Raw genomic sequence first — 15,521 nt, 5'->3', positions numbered from 1 at the left:
TGTGCAACGTCTATACAGGAGTACAGCTGTTCAGTTAGCTGTACTAAGCTGGCACTGTTGCATGTTGTAAAGTTTGTTGTTGCCACAAAGGATTCCTGCAGGAGCTTATTTATAAGAATCTCCAGAAATCCAAGAACCCTGCACTGCCTTCCAAAGAACTGCTTGCAGTCAAGTACTCTGATAGGCAAGCTGTGTACGTGCTCACTACAATTCATGATGAGAGCACTTCCCTCTGCCATGATTTGGGATTAAGTGGTCGAAGTCCACAAGCCCACCTATTAACTTGATTACAAAAAGTACATGGGCGAAGTGGATAATAAATGACTAGGTTCTACAAACATACAATGCGAGTCGTAAAACTCGCACTTGGTATAAGAAGCTGTTTACCCACCTAATCCAGATTGCAACATATAATGTGTTATGTTGTTTTATCATCAGACCATCACAGGAAGACTTGTGTTTTTCCTCGACTCTCAGTTGACCATCACTAAAAGTCTTACTGCTACAGTAGCAGCAACCTCCACTTCATATGCTCTGAAGGATGTAGTAGGCCTGCAGGATCGTCACTTTGCCAATCACATTCCTGAAAAACCTAAAAAGACTCCACCTTGTAGTCACTGTAAAATTACATGAACTCAAGCAGCACTCACTGCAAGCAGTGTGCTTAAAAGTCTTTAATAAGGATAGGGGAGCAGGTGTTATTAATGATTGTGAAAAAACATCAGTAGAGCCAGGGATCTGAGGAGAATATCAGATTTCTGTTTTCGACCTTGGAAAGTGAAACGGCACATCATAGTTCCTCATTAAATTGGCTAGCTAAACACTTACAAAATATTACAGAGTCTTTGCTCAAGCATTCTTAAACTTCTAGTGTTGAATGACTCTAAAAAGAGCAGTCCTGGTACTAATACTACAATTACATAATGTCCTATTACTTACCGGTAATCTTCATTACTCCGGGTCCCGTAGTCCTCGACACCTTCATTACAAGTGACATTTACTATCTCACCGACAGAAAAAAAGGACGAAGGAATGCTGGACCTACCCTCCCCCTCCCACTGGGAGTACATAAGGCGTACCGGCCCCAGCATTCCTCCTGAAATACCAAGCCACAATGAAGGCCGGCAGACAGGGAGGGAACGAGGGAAGTCATGAAGGTGTTGAGGACTACGGGACCCGGAGTAATGAAGATTACCGGTAAGTAATAGGACATTACCCCCAGGTCCCTACGTCCTCGACACCTTCATTACAAGTGAGAAATACCAAAGCAGACACCGGCATTCATTCCAGAAAACACAACAAACCGCCAGGACAGCAAAACAAACCCAGAGATTCATTGGAGACAAAAAAAGAAAAAAACATCAGGAGCGAACAGAGCTCAACACCCCCAACGCAAAACTTCCATCATCCCCCAAACAGATTGAGGAGCCGAAAATGCCTGATTAAAGTATCAGAAGAGGCCCAGGTGGCAGCACTACAAATCTCAGAGAGAGGAACACCCCGAACCTCCGCCCAAGAGGCAGCCACCCCCCTTGAAGAACGACCCTGAACCCTCAAAGGAGGAGGTGACCCAGACAGAGAGTAGGCCAAGGAAATTACTTGCTTCAGCCGACGCCCGATCGACACAGAAGAAGCCTTACCCCCACGTGAAACAGCCCCAAAGGAGACAAAAAGGGAGTCCGACTTGCGAAACACCGCCGTGCGATCAAGATGAACGCGCAAAGCCCGGCACACATCCAACAAGGACCACCGGGGACCACCAGGAGAGTCCAAAACAGAGCCCAAGGCAGGCAAGACCAACTCCTGGCACATGTGAAATTGCGAAGAAACCTTTGGCACAAAAGAAGAATCAAGGCGAAGCACCACCCCACTCCCCGTGAAGGACAAGAAAGGTTCACGCGCCTTCAAGGCCCCCAACTCCCCAAGACGACGAGCAGAGGAGACGGCCACCAGAAAAACCACTCAGAGTAAGAAACAACAAATCCACCTCAGCTAAAGGCTCAAAAGGCGGACCGATCAAAACCCGAAGAACTAAGGGCAAATCCGACAGGGGAAAGGAAGGGCGAGGCACAAGACGAGAAATAGAAAAACTCTCAACCTCCACACTGACAGCCGCAACCGGAGAAGAGACCGGGACGGGGAAGACCTCAGAGGAGACGGGGACAGGGGAAGAAACCCGGGACCCCTCACCGCCAAAAGACGAACCGTCGGAAACCGGGACCTCCGAGGCCAAAACGACAGGACCACCACCAGCTCCCGATCCTTCTGACACAAACGGGCCAGAAATCGGGGAACCAGAGCCAGAGGAGGAAAGGCATAGAGGAGACGGGATGGCCAAGGAATCGACAGGGCGGCCACCCCCCAGCAACCCTCCTTCAGAAACCGGGAGCAGAAGCGAGGAAGCCGTGCATTGTGCTGGGAGGCAAAGAGGTCCAGAAAGGGAAGCCCAAACCTCCCGCACACAAGCCGAAATGCAACGGGGGGGAGACAATTCCAGAGAATCCGGAAAGCAACAACTCATGACATCCGCCACACATTCGTCCACTCCCCGAATATGAACCGCTGTCAGAGACAGCAGATGGCCCTCCGCCCAACAAAACAGGGGAACAACCACCGCAGTCAAAGAGGCCGAACGAACCCCCCCTTGATGATCGAGATAAGCCACTGTCAACATATTGTCAAACCGAACCAACACGTTCCGACCGAGCAACAGACCCCGAAAACCCATCACAGCCCGGAACACAGCCGTCAGCACTCGCCAGTTGGATGACCGGCGGCTCTCCAGGAGGGACCAACGACCCTGAAGGGATCGAGACCCCAAGGTCGCACCCCACCCCAAGGAGCTGGCATCCGTCATCAGGACTAGAGAAGGGGAAGACTGCAGAGGCAGACCCAGCGACAGAGGGCCCCTCACCGACCACCAAAGAAGAGCCGGGAGGACCACAGGAGACACCGGAATAAGAACTTCCAAATCGAGGGACAGGGGATTCCAGAGACAGCAGGTACACCCAAAGGGGACGCAGATGGAAACGCGCCCAGGCCACCGTAAAAACAGTCGCAGCCATCAGACCCATAAGACGCAACAAAAGGCGCACCGGAAAGGCACCCCCCACCCTGAAACGCCAAGCAAGGGGCACCAATGTCACAACCCGAGGTTCGGCGAGGAACACCCGGTTCAGATCCGAACGGAAGCGGGCCCCAATGAAAACCATGTCCTGAGACGGCGTCAGCTGACACTTGGGGAAGTTGATCAGGGAACCATGGGCCCGCAACGCCAAACACACCACCTCCCGGGCCTCCAACAACAGGACCCGAGAGGGAGCATGGACCAACCAGTCGTCCAAGTACGGGTAAACCATAACCCCTCGGAGATGAAGCCACGCGACCAAAGGAGCCACCACCTTCGTAAAGACTCTCTGCGCCGGCCGAAGACCGAAGGGCAACACCATGAACCGATAAAGACGCCCCAGAACACAAAACCGCAGAAACCGGCGGGATCGCGGATGGATCGGAACATGGTAATAAGCATCCTGAAGATCTAGGGTACACATGAAGTGACCCGGAAGCACCAAAGGAATCACCCTTTGCAAAGTCTCCATGCGAAAAGGAACCCTGGTCACCCACTTGTTCAACACCCTCAGGTCCAAAACCAAGCGGAAACCCCCCGTATTTGTGGGAACCAGAAAGATCAGGGAATAAAAGCCCTCCCTCATCGCCAGAGTAGGCACCTCATGAACGGCACCCTACCGAAGAAGATCCATAATCCCCTGAGAGAGATGAGCCCGCTTCAAACGGCATGAAGGCCAGGGAGTCGGCCGAACCCCAGATTCTGGAGGAGGAACCGAAAACTCCAGAGTACAACCCAGGCGAATGAGCTCCAACACCCAGGCGTTGGAACAAGACTGAACCCAGGCCGTCAGGAAGAAGCGCAGCCGCCCTCCAACCAACAACCCAGGAACCACCGCTAAAGAGTCAGGAACGCGGCTTGGCAAGCGGAGGGGACTCAGCCTTACGATCCCGACCCCGGCCAGAAGCAAACCTTCCCCGGCCTCTCACAAACTGTCTACGAGAGGCAGGACAAAAGAAAGACTTGGACTTAGGAGCAGAAGAGGAGACCTAAAACGAAGAAGAATGCTTCTTCTCCTTTAACAGTTTATGCAACTTGGCCTCCAATTCCCCCCCAAACAACATAGTACCCCGGAAAGGCAAGCGCAAAACGCACGCCTCCTGCACAGAGTCAGTCTTCCAGTCTTTAAGGACAAGACTGGGACGAGCCGCCACACAAGCCCCGCCGGACAGTGCAGAAGCACGCACCACGTCAAAGGAGACATCGGACAGGAGCTCCACCTGATGCTCGATCTGCTCAGAGAAACCGGAACAGTCTGTGGCATTGTCCATCGATAGATAGAGCGGCTTCAGGTCAGACAGCAGAGACTGAGAAACATATGTCCCATAGACGCCAGCCCCCAAGGCCAGGTGGGAACCAGAATAACCCTCCCTGAGCGCAACATCCGCCTTCTCATCCACAGGATCCTACAGCACAGCGTCCTCAGCCAGGGTGGCAGCACTTCGAAACTGAGGTAACAAAGACCCCTACAGGTACTCGGAGCGTTCTCATCAGGGAACCCCATGTTCTCCTTAACATGCTTCAGAATACCCGGCAAAGCGTCCTCGTCCACATATTTGCCATTTAAATCACCGTCCCCCAACCAAGCAGACTCATCGCCATAAGAGTCGGAAGAAACTGGAGCAGTCAAACTGGAGCAGTCAAAGCCTCACGTATTAAGCGTCAATACGCGCATCTCCACCACTATCACGGCGTCGAGACCTCGCAGGGGAAGGAGACCTGGAAGCAGCAGACGAAGAAGAAGAAGAGGAAGACCACTCCCGATGATGCCTCTTCCTCAAACGTTTCCCCATGGCAGCAGAATACAAGAAGCACAGCCAAAAACAAAGAAACCCCACAGCACAAAACCACTATGCGGTACTCACCCCACCGGCCCGTTTAGAACGAGCAGCCCACAGCCGGGAACATCGAGGCGCCTGACTTCCGTCCCGCCGTCAAAACCGGAAGTCAGGCAGGCCGAAAACCGGAAAGGGAAGGAAGCTGCAGCCAATCCGGGAGCAGCAAACCAGCCGCGCCCCCCAGGCCAGGATGGGCGGCCATCGGGCCAGAGGAAACCAACGCGGTATCACCACCGCCGCGCGGCAGAAACAACCAAGCAGAAGCCCGCGCCACAACCCCCAAGCCCGGCAGGGAGGGAGAGGCCTCTGACGAAGGACCGACCAGCAGCCTCCACGTAAGTAACCAGCAAAAGGCAGGAGCGCCCCCGCTCCTGCCACGTCCATACCACTGTCAGTATGACAGAAAAAAAGAACAGGAGGAATGCTGGGACCGGTACGCCTTATGTACTCCCAGGGGGAGGGTAGGTCCAGCATTCCTTCGTCCTTCTTTTCTGTCGGTGAGATAGTAAATCTCACTTGTAATGAAGGTGTCGAGGACATAGGGACCTGGGGGTAATGCCCTTGTGTTGCTTCCCGCTAACTCCCACATCTACTCATTACCTTCTCCAGATGCAGTGCCTTAATACAGAGATTACTGCGCAGGGGTTTTGGACTTCAGGAGGCATATGCTTGATCTTTACTTCACCAGCCAGGAAGTGTAGAGGCTCAGGAGGTGTGAGGTGGGGCATGGAGAGGTGCAGCAAGGAGTAAACCCAACAGGCATCAGACAGCACCAAAAATCAAAGAACATCCAAGGTAAACAATCACCCAGGTTACAAATCCCAAGTACCAAGACTGGTGAGAGCAAAGCAGCATGCTCCTCTAGCAGCATGTTACTCCAGCATAGATATGGGAATGTAGAGTTGCCTAGGTGCATGGGTCGATGGGAACTCCTGGCATACTCATCAAAAGCTGAATCCCACACTCAAATCTGCTTTTGTCTTTCCTAGCTGCCGCAGGTGTCTCGATGAAATTTCTACTTAGTTGTCTGGTTTGGAAACCCACTGGGGGAGCAAAAGGGGGCTGCTCTAATTTTGGAACCTTTGGATATATTGTTTTTATTTTACCCCCCAGTCCCTACTTCTAGGATTGAGTAGTCTCTGATTGCTCATGTGCCATTTGTGGGTGCCCTGCCACCAGAACATTGTGACCACAACTGAGATAAAGGACACCTCACCTCACCATGCACAACCTAACAAATACCAAGGGTGAAATTTCACTCTTCCTAGCCATTATACTCGACTACTAACACACCAATTGCTTCTGGATTCACAAACTCAAGTGACGTCCTGGCAAAGGTGACCAAATCAGCCTCTCACCAGACATAGCCAGTTTAACCAACGAAGATCATCTTGATGGAGGAGTTCACTCAGCCACATTCTCAGACTTTTGAACCAGTACATCGAAACATTCCTAGGCACATTCTGAAATCTCTCAAAACCAAATTACTGCAACTGAAATCTGAGAGGGAGTCAGGTGTGACTTTGGCGGCATGTTGATAGCGAACCACAGCAAGTGCAAGAGGTTTGCTTCAGTCTGGAAGTGCGCGATGACAGCCTCGGGCGAGCCTGCCTTCAAGAGCCAGTTGTTGAGATGGGGGATGGCTGGCACCCCTGATCCCTGCAGATGAGCTGCAACCACTGCATTCATCTTGGTGAACACCCGATGGGCACTTGTAAGGCTAAAAGGGAGCACAGTGAACTGAAAATGCTTGCGGTCTACCTTAAACCGCATGTAGCACTAGTGGGCAGGCGGGACAGGACTGTGAAGTAGGCAGCCTGCAAGGCCAACGCTACTATACAGTCTCCTAGGTCCAGGGCAGACAAGACCCAAGCAAACGTGGGCGTTATGAATTTCTCCTTCTTGAGGAAAAAGTTGAGGGCCTGATCTTGAATAGGACAAAGGCCTTTGTCTTTCTTGGGAACATGAAAGTAGCGGGAATAGCAACCACAACCTACTTCTGGCACTGGAAACCTCTCTACGGCTCCCTTGGCCAAGAGAGCCATAACTTCCTTAATGGAAAAAGGACAGATGATCCTCCGTCAGCCAGTCGTGAGATTGTGGCATGGAGGGAGTGGTTGTCATGAAGGGGCGGGAGTAGCCAGTGGGGCAGGTGATGCCGAATCCTGCCACAAACTGGATGCTCATGGTGATAAAGGGGCCAATTAGGAGGGTTTGGAGGCTGATGGCCTGACCAGACCACTGGCTACCCAACCCACGCGGTCTGTGTGTCTACTGCGCCCTCTGTCCCGTGGAGGCTAGGGAGCATGCGCAGCTTAGTGGCTGAGTGGGGACTGGCACAGTTGGAAGCACCTTCCGTTGCCACGCAAGGCAGATTGGGCATGACATGGGGCTGTAGAAAGGCTCAAGGACTTGGCTGTAGCTCGACTATCCTTGAAGCGCTCCAGCGCCGAATCCACCTGGTCTCCAAAGAGACAGATGCCATTGAAGGGCATGTCCATAAGGGATGCTTGGACATCCCCTGAAAACCCAGTCGTCTTCAACCAGGTTTGGCGCCTAAGGGCACCATCGATGAAACCGCTCTGCCCAGTGAGTTGGTCGGGTCAAGTCTACAGTGAATAGTGAACTTTGCCGTGTCTCTCCCATCAGCACCGGCCTGAAAGAGTATGGCCCAGGACTCCTCCGGGAACCTGTGGCAGCACACCTACGCAACCATGCCTGACAGAACATGGGTATATAGACCCAACAGCCAAGCGGTGTTCACAGATCGCAATGCCAGGCTGGTGGAAAAAAACATTTTCTTCCCAAAGGAGTCCAGGATTCCCTGTCTCTGGGGCACGTGTGGGGGGGCAGTAGGGAATGCTCCATGGGATGTTGAGGCTTAGGCCACTAAACTCTCCGGGGTAGGGTGTTGGCTGAAGAAGTGTGGGTCCCCAGGAGCAGGTTAGTGGTGACGGGCAATCTTCCTATTCGCAGGAGCCCCTGTGTTGGGTTTGGACCAAGTCCCACAAAAGGATGTCAGTAAGGGTGCCATTGAACGAAAGTAGCGGTTCAGATGTGGAGACTCCTGGTTGAAGAACCTCTGTCATGATGTTAGTTTTCACTGCCAACGAGGGCAACTGAAGGTCAAGGACCTCTGCTGCCCTCCGCACCACCACTGCGTATGAAGCTTCCTCCTCTGCAGTCATGATAGGGTGCGAAAGCATACTAGTATCTGGAAAGATATGCAGTCCACTGGCTTCACCCAATTCCTCACACCAGTCCATGCTAGGATCTTCCTCATATGGCTGGTATTTTCCAGGGTCCAGCAACCACTATCATTCTTCCTGAGTCCTAGCCCAAGAGAATAGGGCTCAGGCTCCAATTTAAGCAGGCAAGATTCCTGTCAGCGCCGGAATCTGGCATCGCCCATATGGTTCCGTATCAGAGTTGGGGATCACAATGGGAATGGCGCTGTCGGTAGTGCCAAGAGCGTTGACATGAGGACCGGCATCGGGGAAGGTCCAGTTGGTACGACTCGCAGCAGTCCAGATTCAGGAATGGATACATGGTGGTCCTCTGGAACCAGGGCTGGAGCCACTGGCGCGGAACCAGATGGGTTCCCCTCAGAACCTGTGGGGCCCGAAGACATGCTGGAGAGCTCGGGCCACCAAAATATGAGGCGCATGGCCTCATAGAACTCTTTTTGTTGGGCGGGGGTTGCTCTGGAAAAACGTGGTTGAGCTGCAAACACCAGAGGCAGACCAGGAGCCGGTCCATCACAGCAGGGCTTAAATCCGGTCTTCCTAGATGACATCCTATACACCAGGAGGACAAAAGATAAAAAAACACTCATCAAACGTCATAAAAATCCAGTCAAACAGTGATTGAGGGTTAGCGCTCCTCTGGATCAGCACTAGCTGGCGTGGAAAGAAAAGAACTGACATCAGCGCCGACTTCAGTTCTGGCACGGACAATGGTGATGACACACGAACACCACCTACCGGCGCGCAGGGATACTGCTCACGAAAAATCTTCTGGATACAGTCTGACACCTGGAAAATTCAAAGTTAAGTAATCTGCGTCTAGTAGTCTCTATCAGATAGGATGATGTTTACATACATCTTTACCGTACAACTGTAGTGATGGTTTGCTTCTTAGTATGCAAGTAGGAAAACTCGAGAGTAAAAAAAAACACCCTGCAAGAGACATGATAGTTTCTGGTTCAGCCTCTATTCTGTTCCATATACTGTGATTTAGATCATGGGGGTTAGTGAGATTTGTGTCTGTTGTCTTAGATCTGCAGATATACAAGACTACCCACACAGGTAATCGGGATAATAATACAGCTATGTGGGGATGCCCAAGGATATAACCACTGGCACGCAACAAGACTCAATGGGGCCTATTTACAAACAAAGAAGTACTGCAATTTTAATACTAAAGTACTACAAAAAGCTACTTAAAAAAGCTACAAGTGTAAATCTCCACCTCCGCCTCTATCTTTTCCATGGGTTTATCCTCATACATGTAAGTTCATAACTTAATAGGAAATGTGGGAGGGACCAGGGGAGTGGTTAAAGAACGGTGTGTCCTTACTACAAAAGAAGTGGCGTTTCGGAAGGAGTGAGAAGGAGTTGGGGGGATAAAGCGAGGTTTAAGGAGGGACAGACACCAACCCACAGAGGAGTAAGCTCATTGCTAACCACAAACAGCACATCTAAATATATTACAGGTAAAAAAGCCCCAAAACAGAAGTAAATTAACTGTAGCTCAGACCTCTAAAAATGTACATTGAAATTTAACAAAAATATTTCAAATTTTTCTTTTTTTAAAGGTTAATTAACTTTGTTAATTTTCGCTATTCTGTAACATAGGGAGATCTCCAACCCAGTGGTGGAGATCTCATTATGGTAAAGTATTCGGAAAAGCAAAAAAGTTCATTAAACTTTAAAAAAAATATTAAACATATGTTATATTAATTTTAAATGTAGCACAAAGCAAAACATTATACAGCACTAATAGCTTGATTTAAATTTAAAATGCAACTATTTTTAATATAGTAAATTTTAATATTTTTGTGAAGTTTAAATTATAAAGAGTTCCCACCTAAAATGAAACATAAATATTTATGTTTTAATATTGACTAAACGTGATATACAAAATTAATTAAAAAAACACATTTTACATTAAGTTTTATAATTAGAAAAGGGTTATTAATATGTAAATATAACAAAAAAGTTACATTTTTGAATACGTTTTAAACATTACATAATATTTATTTATATTTTAACTATTTTAAATAATTCAATTTAACAATGTTTGCTCTGCTTTTTTTTTTTTTTTAAGTCCCTACCTCCATTATTTTCTAAGTTTTGTAGTATCAGTGGATGGGCGTTTGTGGTGCTGGATTAACCACTGTTCCTTTTGCCTGGAGTAACTTTACACTCATACAATTGGCTCCACCTCTTGTTTAAGGGGGAGGAGATATGCAAGTCAACACTTTTGAGTAACTTTACACTTGTAAATGGGGAATAGCCCAAAGTGGTGAAGTTACTCAAAAGTGAAAAGTACAAGAGTAAACTTACACATGTAGATTTACTCAAGGGTTTGTTTACCTTTGTAGATAATCCCCAACATATTCAAAATTAAACACCTGTTTGACTTGCACATTGACAGCTAATATTACATGGACTCCCTTTGTCTCACGGTTTGCCATTTTTTCCAGCAAATACTGATTTTTAAAAATATTTGTTCCATGGCTTGTACATTTGCTCAGTGAGCATGAAAGAAATGTAAATGCTAACCAAAGAATCTGCAGCTAACCAATTCACCGATAAGATTAAAAAATGTCAAGTTACAGTTCACAACCTAGAAAACGTAATTAAGTTAAGAGACTGAAGTATTCAAAGAATCTTTTATGTCAAGTATTGGCAAAACCAATACGTCTCACCTATAAGATCTATTGGCTTTAGCAATGATTTTTAGCCCTGCTGTCCAGAAGCATAGATGTAGTGAGAGGGGGTTGGTGGAAGAGGCAACAAGAAGGAAGGGAGTGGGAAAGAAGGGTGGGGAGAGGACAGGCGAGCGAGGCAATGGGGAAGCACATGGACAACTGACTTGGACAGGAGGGGCTGGGGAGTCAAAAGGACAATAGAAGGAAAGCATCTGGGCCTGTGGAAGCAAACTGACAATTAAGGGTGGTTGAAAGTGGCTGAGGAAACAGGTTGATAACAAAGAGGGTGGGGAGAGAGCAAGATGACAATGGAGGGTGGGCGGGAGGGGATGGGCAACCAAGCCGACAACCGCAGGGCGGGGGGATGGGGCACCAAACTGACAACAATAACAGCAAACTGACAACGAAGAGGGCAGGGGAAAGCAAACTGACAATGGCAGGTGGAAGGCGATGAGGAAGAAAGCTGAAAATGGCAGGTAGGAGGGACTGTGATAGCAAGCTGATAACAGAGGGTTTTCGGGAGGGACTGGGGAAGCAGGCAAATAATGGAGGTGGGCAGGTGGGGCTGGGGGGCACCACACTGACAACAAAGGGTGGGAAGGAGGAGATGGGGAACAATTTTAAAAAGGAGGGCCAGCAGAAGAGGATAGTTAAACAAGCTGACAACGGATGATGGGACAGGAAGCTGAAAATGGAGGGTGGGAGGGGATGAACGAACCCTGGAGGGTGGGAGGGCGGTTTTTGGGCCACCAAGCTGACAAAGGAGTGCAGGTGGGAGTGGCTAGGGCACCACACTGACAACGGAAGGTTTACGTCAGGGGGTGAAGAAGCAAGATGACAATGGACGCTGGGTGGACAGGGTTGCAAGCTGACAAAGGAAGGTGGGCTTGAGGGACTGGGAAGGCAAGATTACCACAGATGGTGGGCGGGAGGGGCTGGGAGAGCAAACTTATAACAGAGGATGGGCGGGAGAGGTTGGGAGAGCAACCTGTCAGGGACGATGAGCATGAGAGGCACCACGTTGACAACAGAGGGCGGGTGGAAGGGGAACCAAGCTAACAACGGAGGGAGGGCCAAAAGCTCACCAGACTGATAACGGTAGGAGGACAAGAAAGTCACCAGGCTGACAATGGAGGGCTTGAGGGAGGGGGTGGGAAAGAAGCGGACATCAGGGGGCTAGTGGAAGTGAATGGGATAGCACGCTGGCAACTGAGGGTGGGACTAAGTGGCTTGGGCAGCAATCTGACAACTGGTGGGAGGTGGTGCAGGAAGCTGAAAATGGACGAGGAAGGAAAAGGAGGGCGGGTGGGAGGGGCAGAAAGTTAAAAACAGAGGGTAGGTGGGAGCAGCTGGGGTAGGTGGGAGGGGCTGGGGCAGGAAGATGACAGAGGATGGGCGGGAGTTGATTGGGCAGCAAGCTGACAAAAGAGGGTGGGAGGAAGTTGATTGTGCAGCGAGCTGACAACATGGGGCAAACGGGAGGGAATGGGGCCGCAAACTGACAACAGCGAGCAGGTGGAAGGGGATGAAGAAGCAAGCTGACATCAAAGGGTGGGAAGGGCCGGGGAAGCAAGCTGATATTTGAGAGTGATAGAGAGGAGCTGGCGGCAGAGGGTGGGAAGGAGTGGATGGTGCAGTAAGCTAGCAATGCAGGATGGACGGGAGGGGAACATGCAGCAAGCTGCACAAAGGAGGGTGAACAGGAGGTGATGGAGCAGTAAGCTGACAGTGCAAAGTGGGCGGTAGGGGATGGAGCAGCAAGCTGGTGGGAGTGGATAGGGCAGCTCGCTGACAATGAAGGGTGTGTGCAGGGGACAGGACAACAAGCTGACAATGGAGTTTTAGCGGAAGAGGATGGGACAACAAGCTGACAATGGAGAGTGGGTGGCAGGTGATGGGGCAGCAAGCTGACAATGTAGGTTGGGCAGGGCAGAGAAGCACATTAAGAATGGAGGGTGGGTGGGAAGGAGTGGGGGACCAACCTGATAACAGAGGGTAGGTACGGCGAAGGAATCAGACCCAGGCTTAAGCGACTAGCCCACAAGGACTATTAGAGTGCCGCTTACATGCCCGGGATCAGGGATCCAGACACTTAGATAACTTAAGTTATGGAATGAGGCAACTGTGTACAATGTATTACCTGTTAAAATACCCTGTAATGAGTGTATAATGACAATGGACATTGCTAAGTGAAACCAGCACTGTTTTTTTAATTTATGACAAAGTTTTTTTTAAAACAGAGGGTAGGCAGGAGGGGCTGGGAGAGTACAGAGAAAAGGGTTTGATGGGGCAAGGCACGGGGAAGTTGGTAGGGAGGATCAAGAACAACAACTGAAGGAAGAAGGAGTACACAAGGGAGACCGCTGGAAAATATACACACTCTAGTAGAGTGCTTAAATAAAAAGAAATATGTAGCACCTTAAGAATGAACAATGGATGGACACAAGTAATGCATCCATGCTCCTGTCGAAGGACCAACATCAGAGGAAGGAATGTCTACAGGAGCTGACAAATAAGCGAGTAAATGAGAAATTCTTGCAACAGACATTGCATGCACTGGGTTAGGTGAGACCTAAAAATTATGTAGAAGAGAGTGGGAGTTCTTAACATTCTAAGGGCTCCGGCTTCTGCCTAATGTGGCTCAGAGTTTTAAAAAATTGTTGCAGTCCACAACTTACAATAGGACTGTCCTCCAAATATATTTGTTATGAGAGAATGATTCATGATGGAGAAAAGAAACACAGACAGTGCAATACAGAAGAGTAGAACTCTGATGATATTTTATAAGAATGCAGACTTCCAGCAGAACTACAACCATCTGATAATGTATTTTCATCTTTTTAATACCCATATTCAGTCAGTGCCTTATAGATTTGGATCATTTATACTTGGTCTACTTCAGTTCAGCAAAAGCTGTAGCTAAAAAGAAATTACAACCATAAAATGGATGACATAATGCTGTACTTACAGTCACAAATTCTCTTTTGATGCTGTCTTGGAAATGCAGTTCAGACACTGCAAACTCAGAAGCAACAGCCCACTGCAATGCTATCCTAAGTTGTGGGTCCACAGTGCTGGATTCCATATCAATGTTCTTTATCAGCAATATTCTCCCAGTGTGACCTGAATTTAAAAGCATAAATACTGCAAGTTAAATGTGTTATTCTTTCAAGTTTGCATGCCAACTGATTCTCGTAAATCCTTATATACTGCAAGTTTAACTTTATTTGTTCAAAAATGCATTTGCAACCAGGCACTTTTCAATAGGTATGCAATTGCCCTCATGTACAGAAAGAGGTTTCAATGCTTCACTTACTAGTATCCTGCCAGCTTATCACATTTTAGGATTCCGATATTTGATTCAGTTATGGTACGTTATTGGTCTAACCGTGGCACTGCACCATAAGAACTTACAGGAGTCTGACTTTAAACAGTCAAGGCAGTATGTTATTTCTATTTTACTAGACAGCAAATTGTCTTTCTTTTCTCAGCAAGAGACAGGTACTACATGCACCTATATCAGAGTGACTTACAGTAAAGTGGTCGTACTTCACCACATCCTTGGTAATTTGTTACATTATTAGATTCAGAACAAAAGAGGGTTATTGCCTGAACCTCAACATCATAATCATATAATTTACTTTGGACCTTTACTAGTGTTGGTTTAAAAAAAAACAAATTGGGAGGGAGGGCGGTGGTGACTACCCACTTCAAGGAATAATCACAACCCTCATCAGGGTGAAAGATCAAAGTCACTAAATTAAACTGAGCACAATCCTTTGGTAGCTACAGCACAATGCAGACAGGATTAACTTAGAGCAATGTGTAAAGTATTTATGCAGTAATAAAGTGGAAATTCAACACAATAAAAATCCCAAAATGAACAACAAAGATAGAGTAAAGTTAGTAAACAAAATTACACCAAATGTCAAACAAACAATATGAGGAACCAGAGATATGTATTTTCAACGTTTTAAGTAAAAAATAGTACCAAGAAGCACAAGTGCCAATGAAAATTAATGGTTGTGATAGTCCAGGACCTAGGCTCAAATGAGCTGACTGCAATCGAAAACAGATTGGATACACCAATAACATCAATTTCCAATTCTGTTTTTGATGTGGAGGTTTTGACAATCTGTTTCTTATTGTTAATGAAGCAGGACTGGTCCTTCTCTATGGTTCTGCAACATTGAGGTTGGGTGTTACCCTTACTGGCTGGTAAGAGTTTAAGCAATAGCAATCCCTCCTTTCTGTTCCTCCTTCAGGATCTCATTGCTCTTCCAGCTGCCATACTCCATTTAATCTTCATATTCCCCTTGTGGCCCATCTGATTGGAGCCTACTGATTTTAGTTCTTCAGCTAGTTGATGGCAAATAGCTTATGCTTTGCCTAAACTCAGTGCCATCCAACTTGAAGCGTCATTGCCAGAGCCATCTACTTAACATTGACACATGGATGAAAGCAGATTATTTAAAACTCAGTATAGAAAAAAGTACGAATGGCTATAACAGTACCAACTCACTTTGATCAGGCAACGTTTGGACCACACCATGGGAAATCCATGTATTCGTACGGCTAAGGCACAGTGTGAGGATTATTGCCGATCAACATCTATTCATTG

The 15,521-nt window shown here is 48.2% G+C and overlaps 1 protein-coding gene across 3 annotated transcripts in view; it reads right to left on the bottom strand.

Annotated features, from left to right (window-relative positions):
- Positions 1-15,521, bottom strand: part of AKAP11 (A-kinase anchoring protein 11) — a 245,571-nt gene that overhangs the window by 33,299 nt on the left and 196,751 nt on the right. For all 3 annotated transcript variants that reach the window (XM_085621811.1, XM_085621810.1, XM_085621812.1), the window contains one exon: positions 13,869-14,023. In XM_085621811.1, coding sequence (XP_085477937.1) covers positions 13,869-14,023 — 155 coding nt within the window. The remainder of the gene's footprint in view (positions 1-13,868; positions 14,024-15,521) is intronic.

Source organism: Triturus cristatus, chromosome 8 (assembly GCF_964204655.1).
Source record: "Triturus cristatus chromosome 8, aTriCri1.1, whole genome shotgun sequence".
In the NCBI taxonomy this organism is placed as follows: Eukaryota; Metazoa; Chordata; class Amphibia; order Caudata; family Salamandridae; genus Triturus; species Triturus cristatus.
This window is presented reverse-complemented; position numbering and strand designations above follow the sequence as displayed.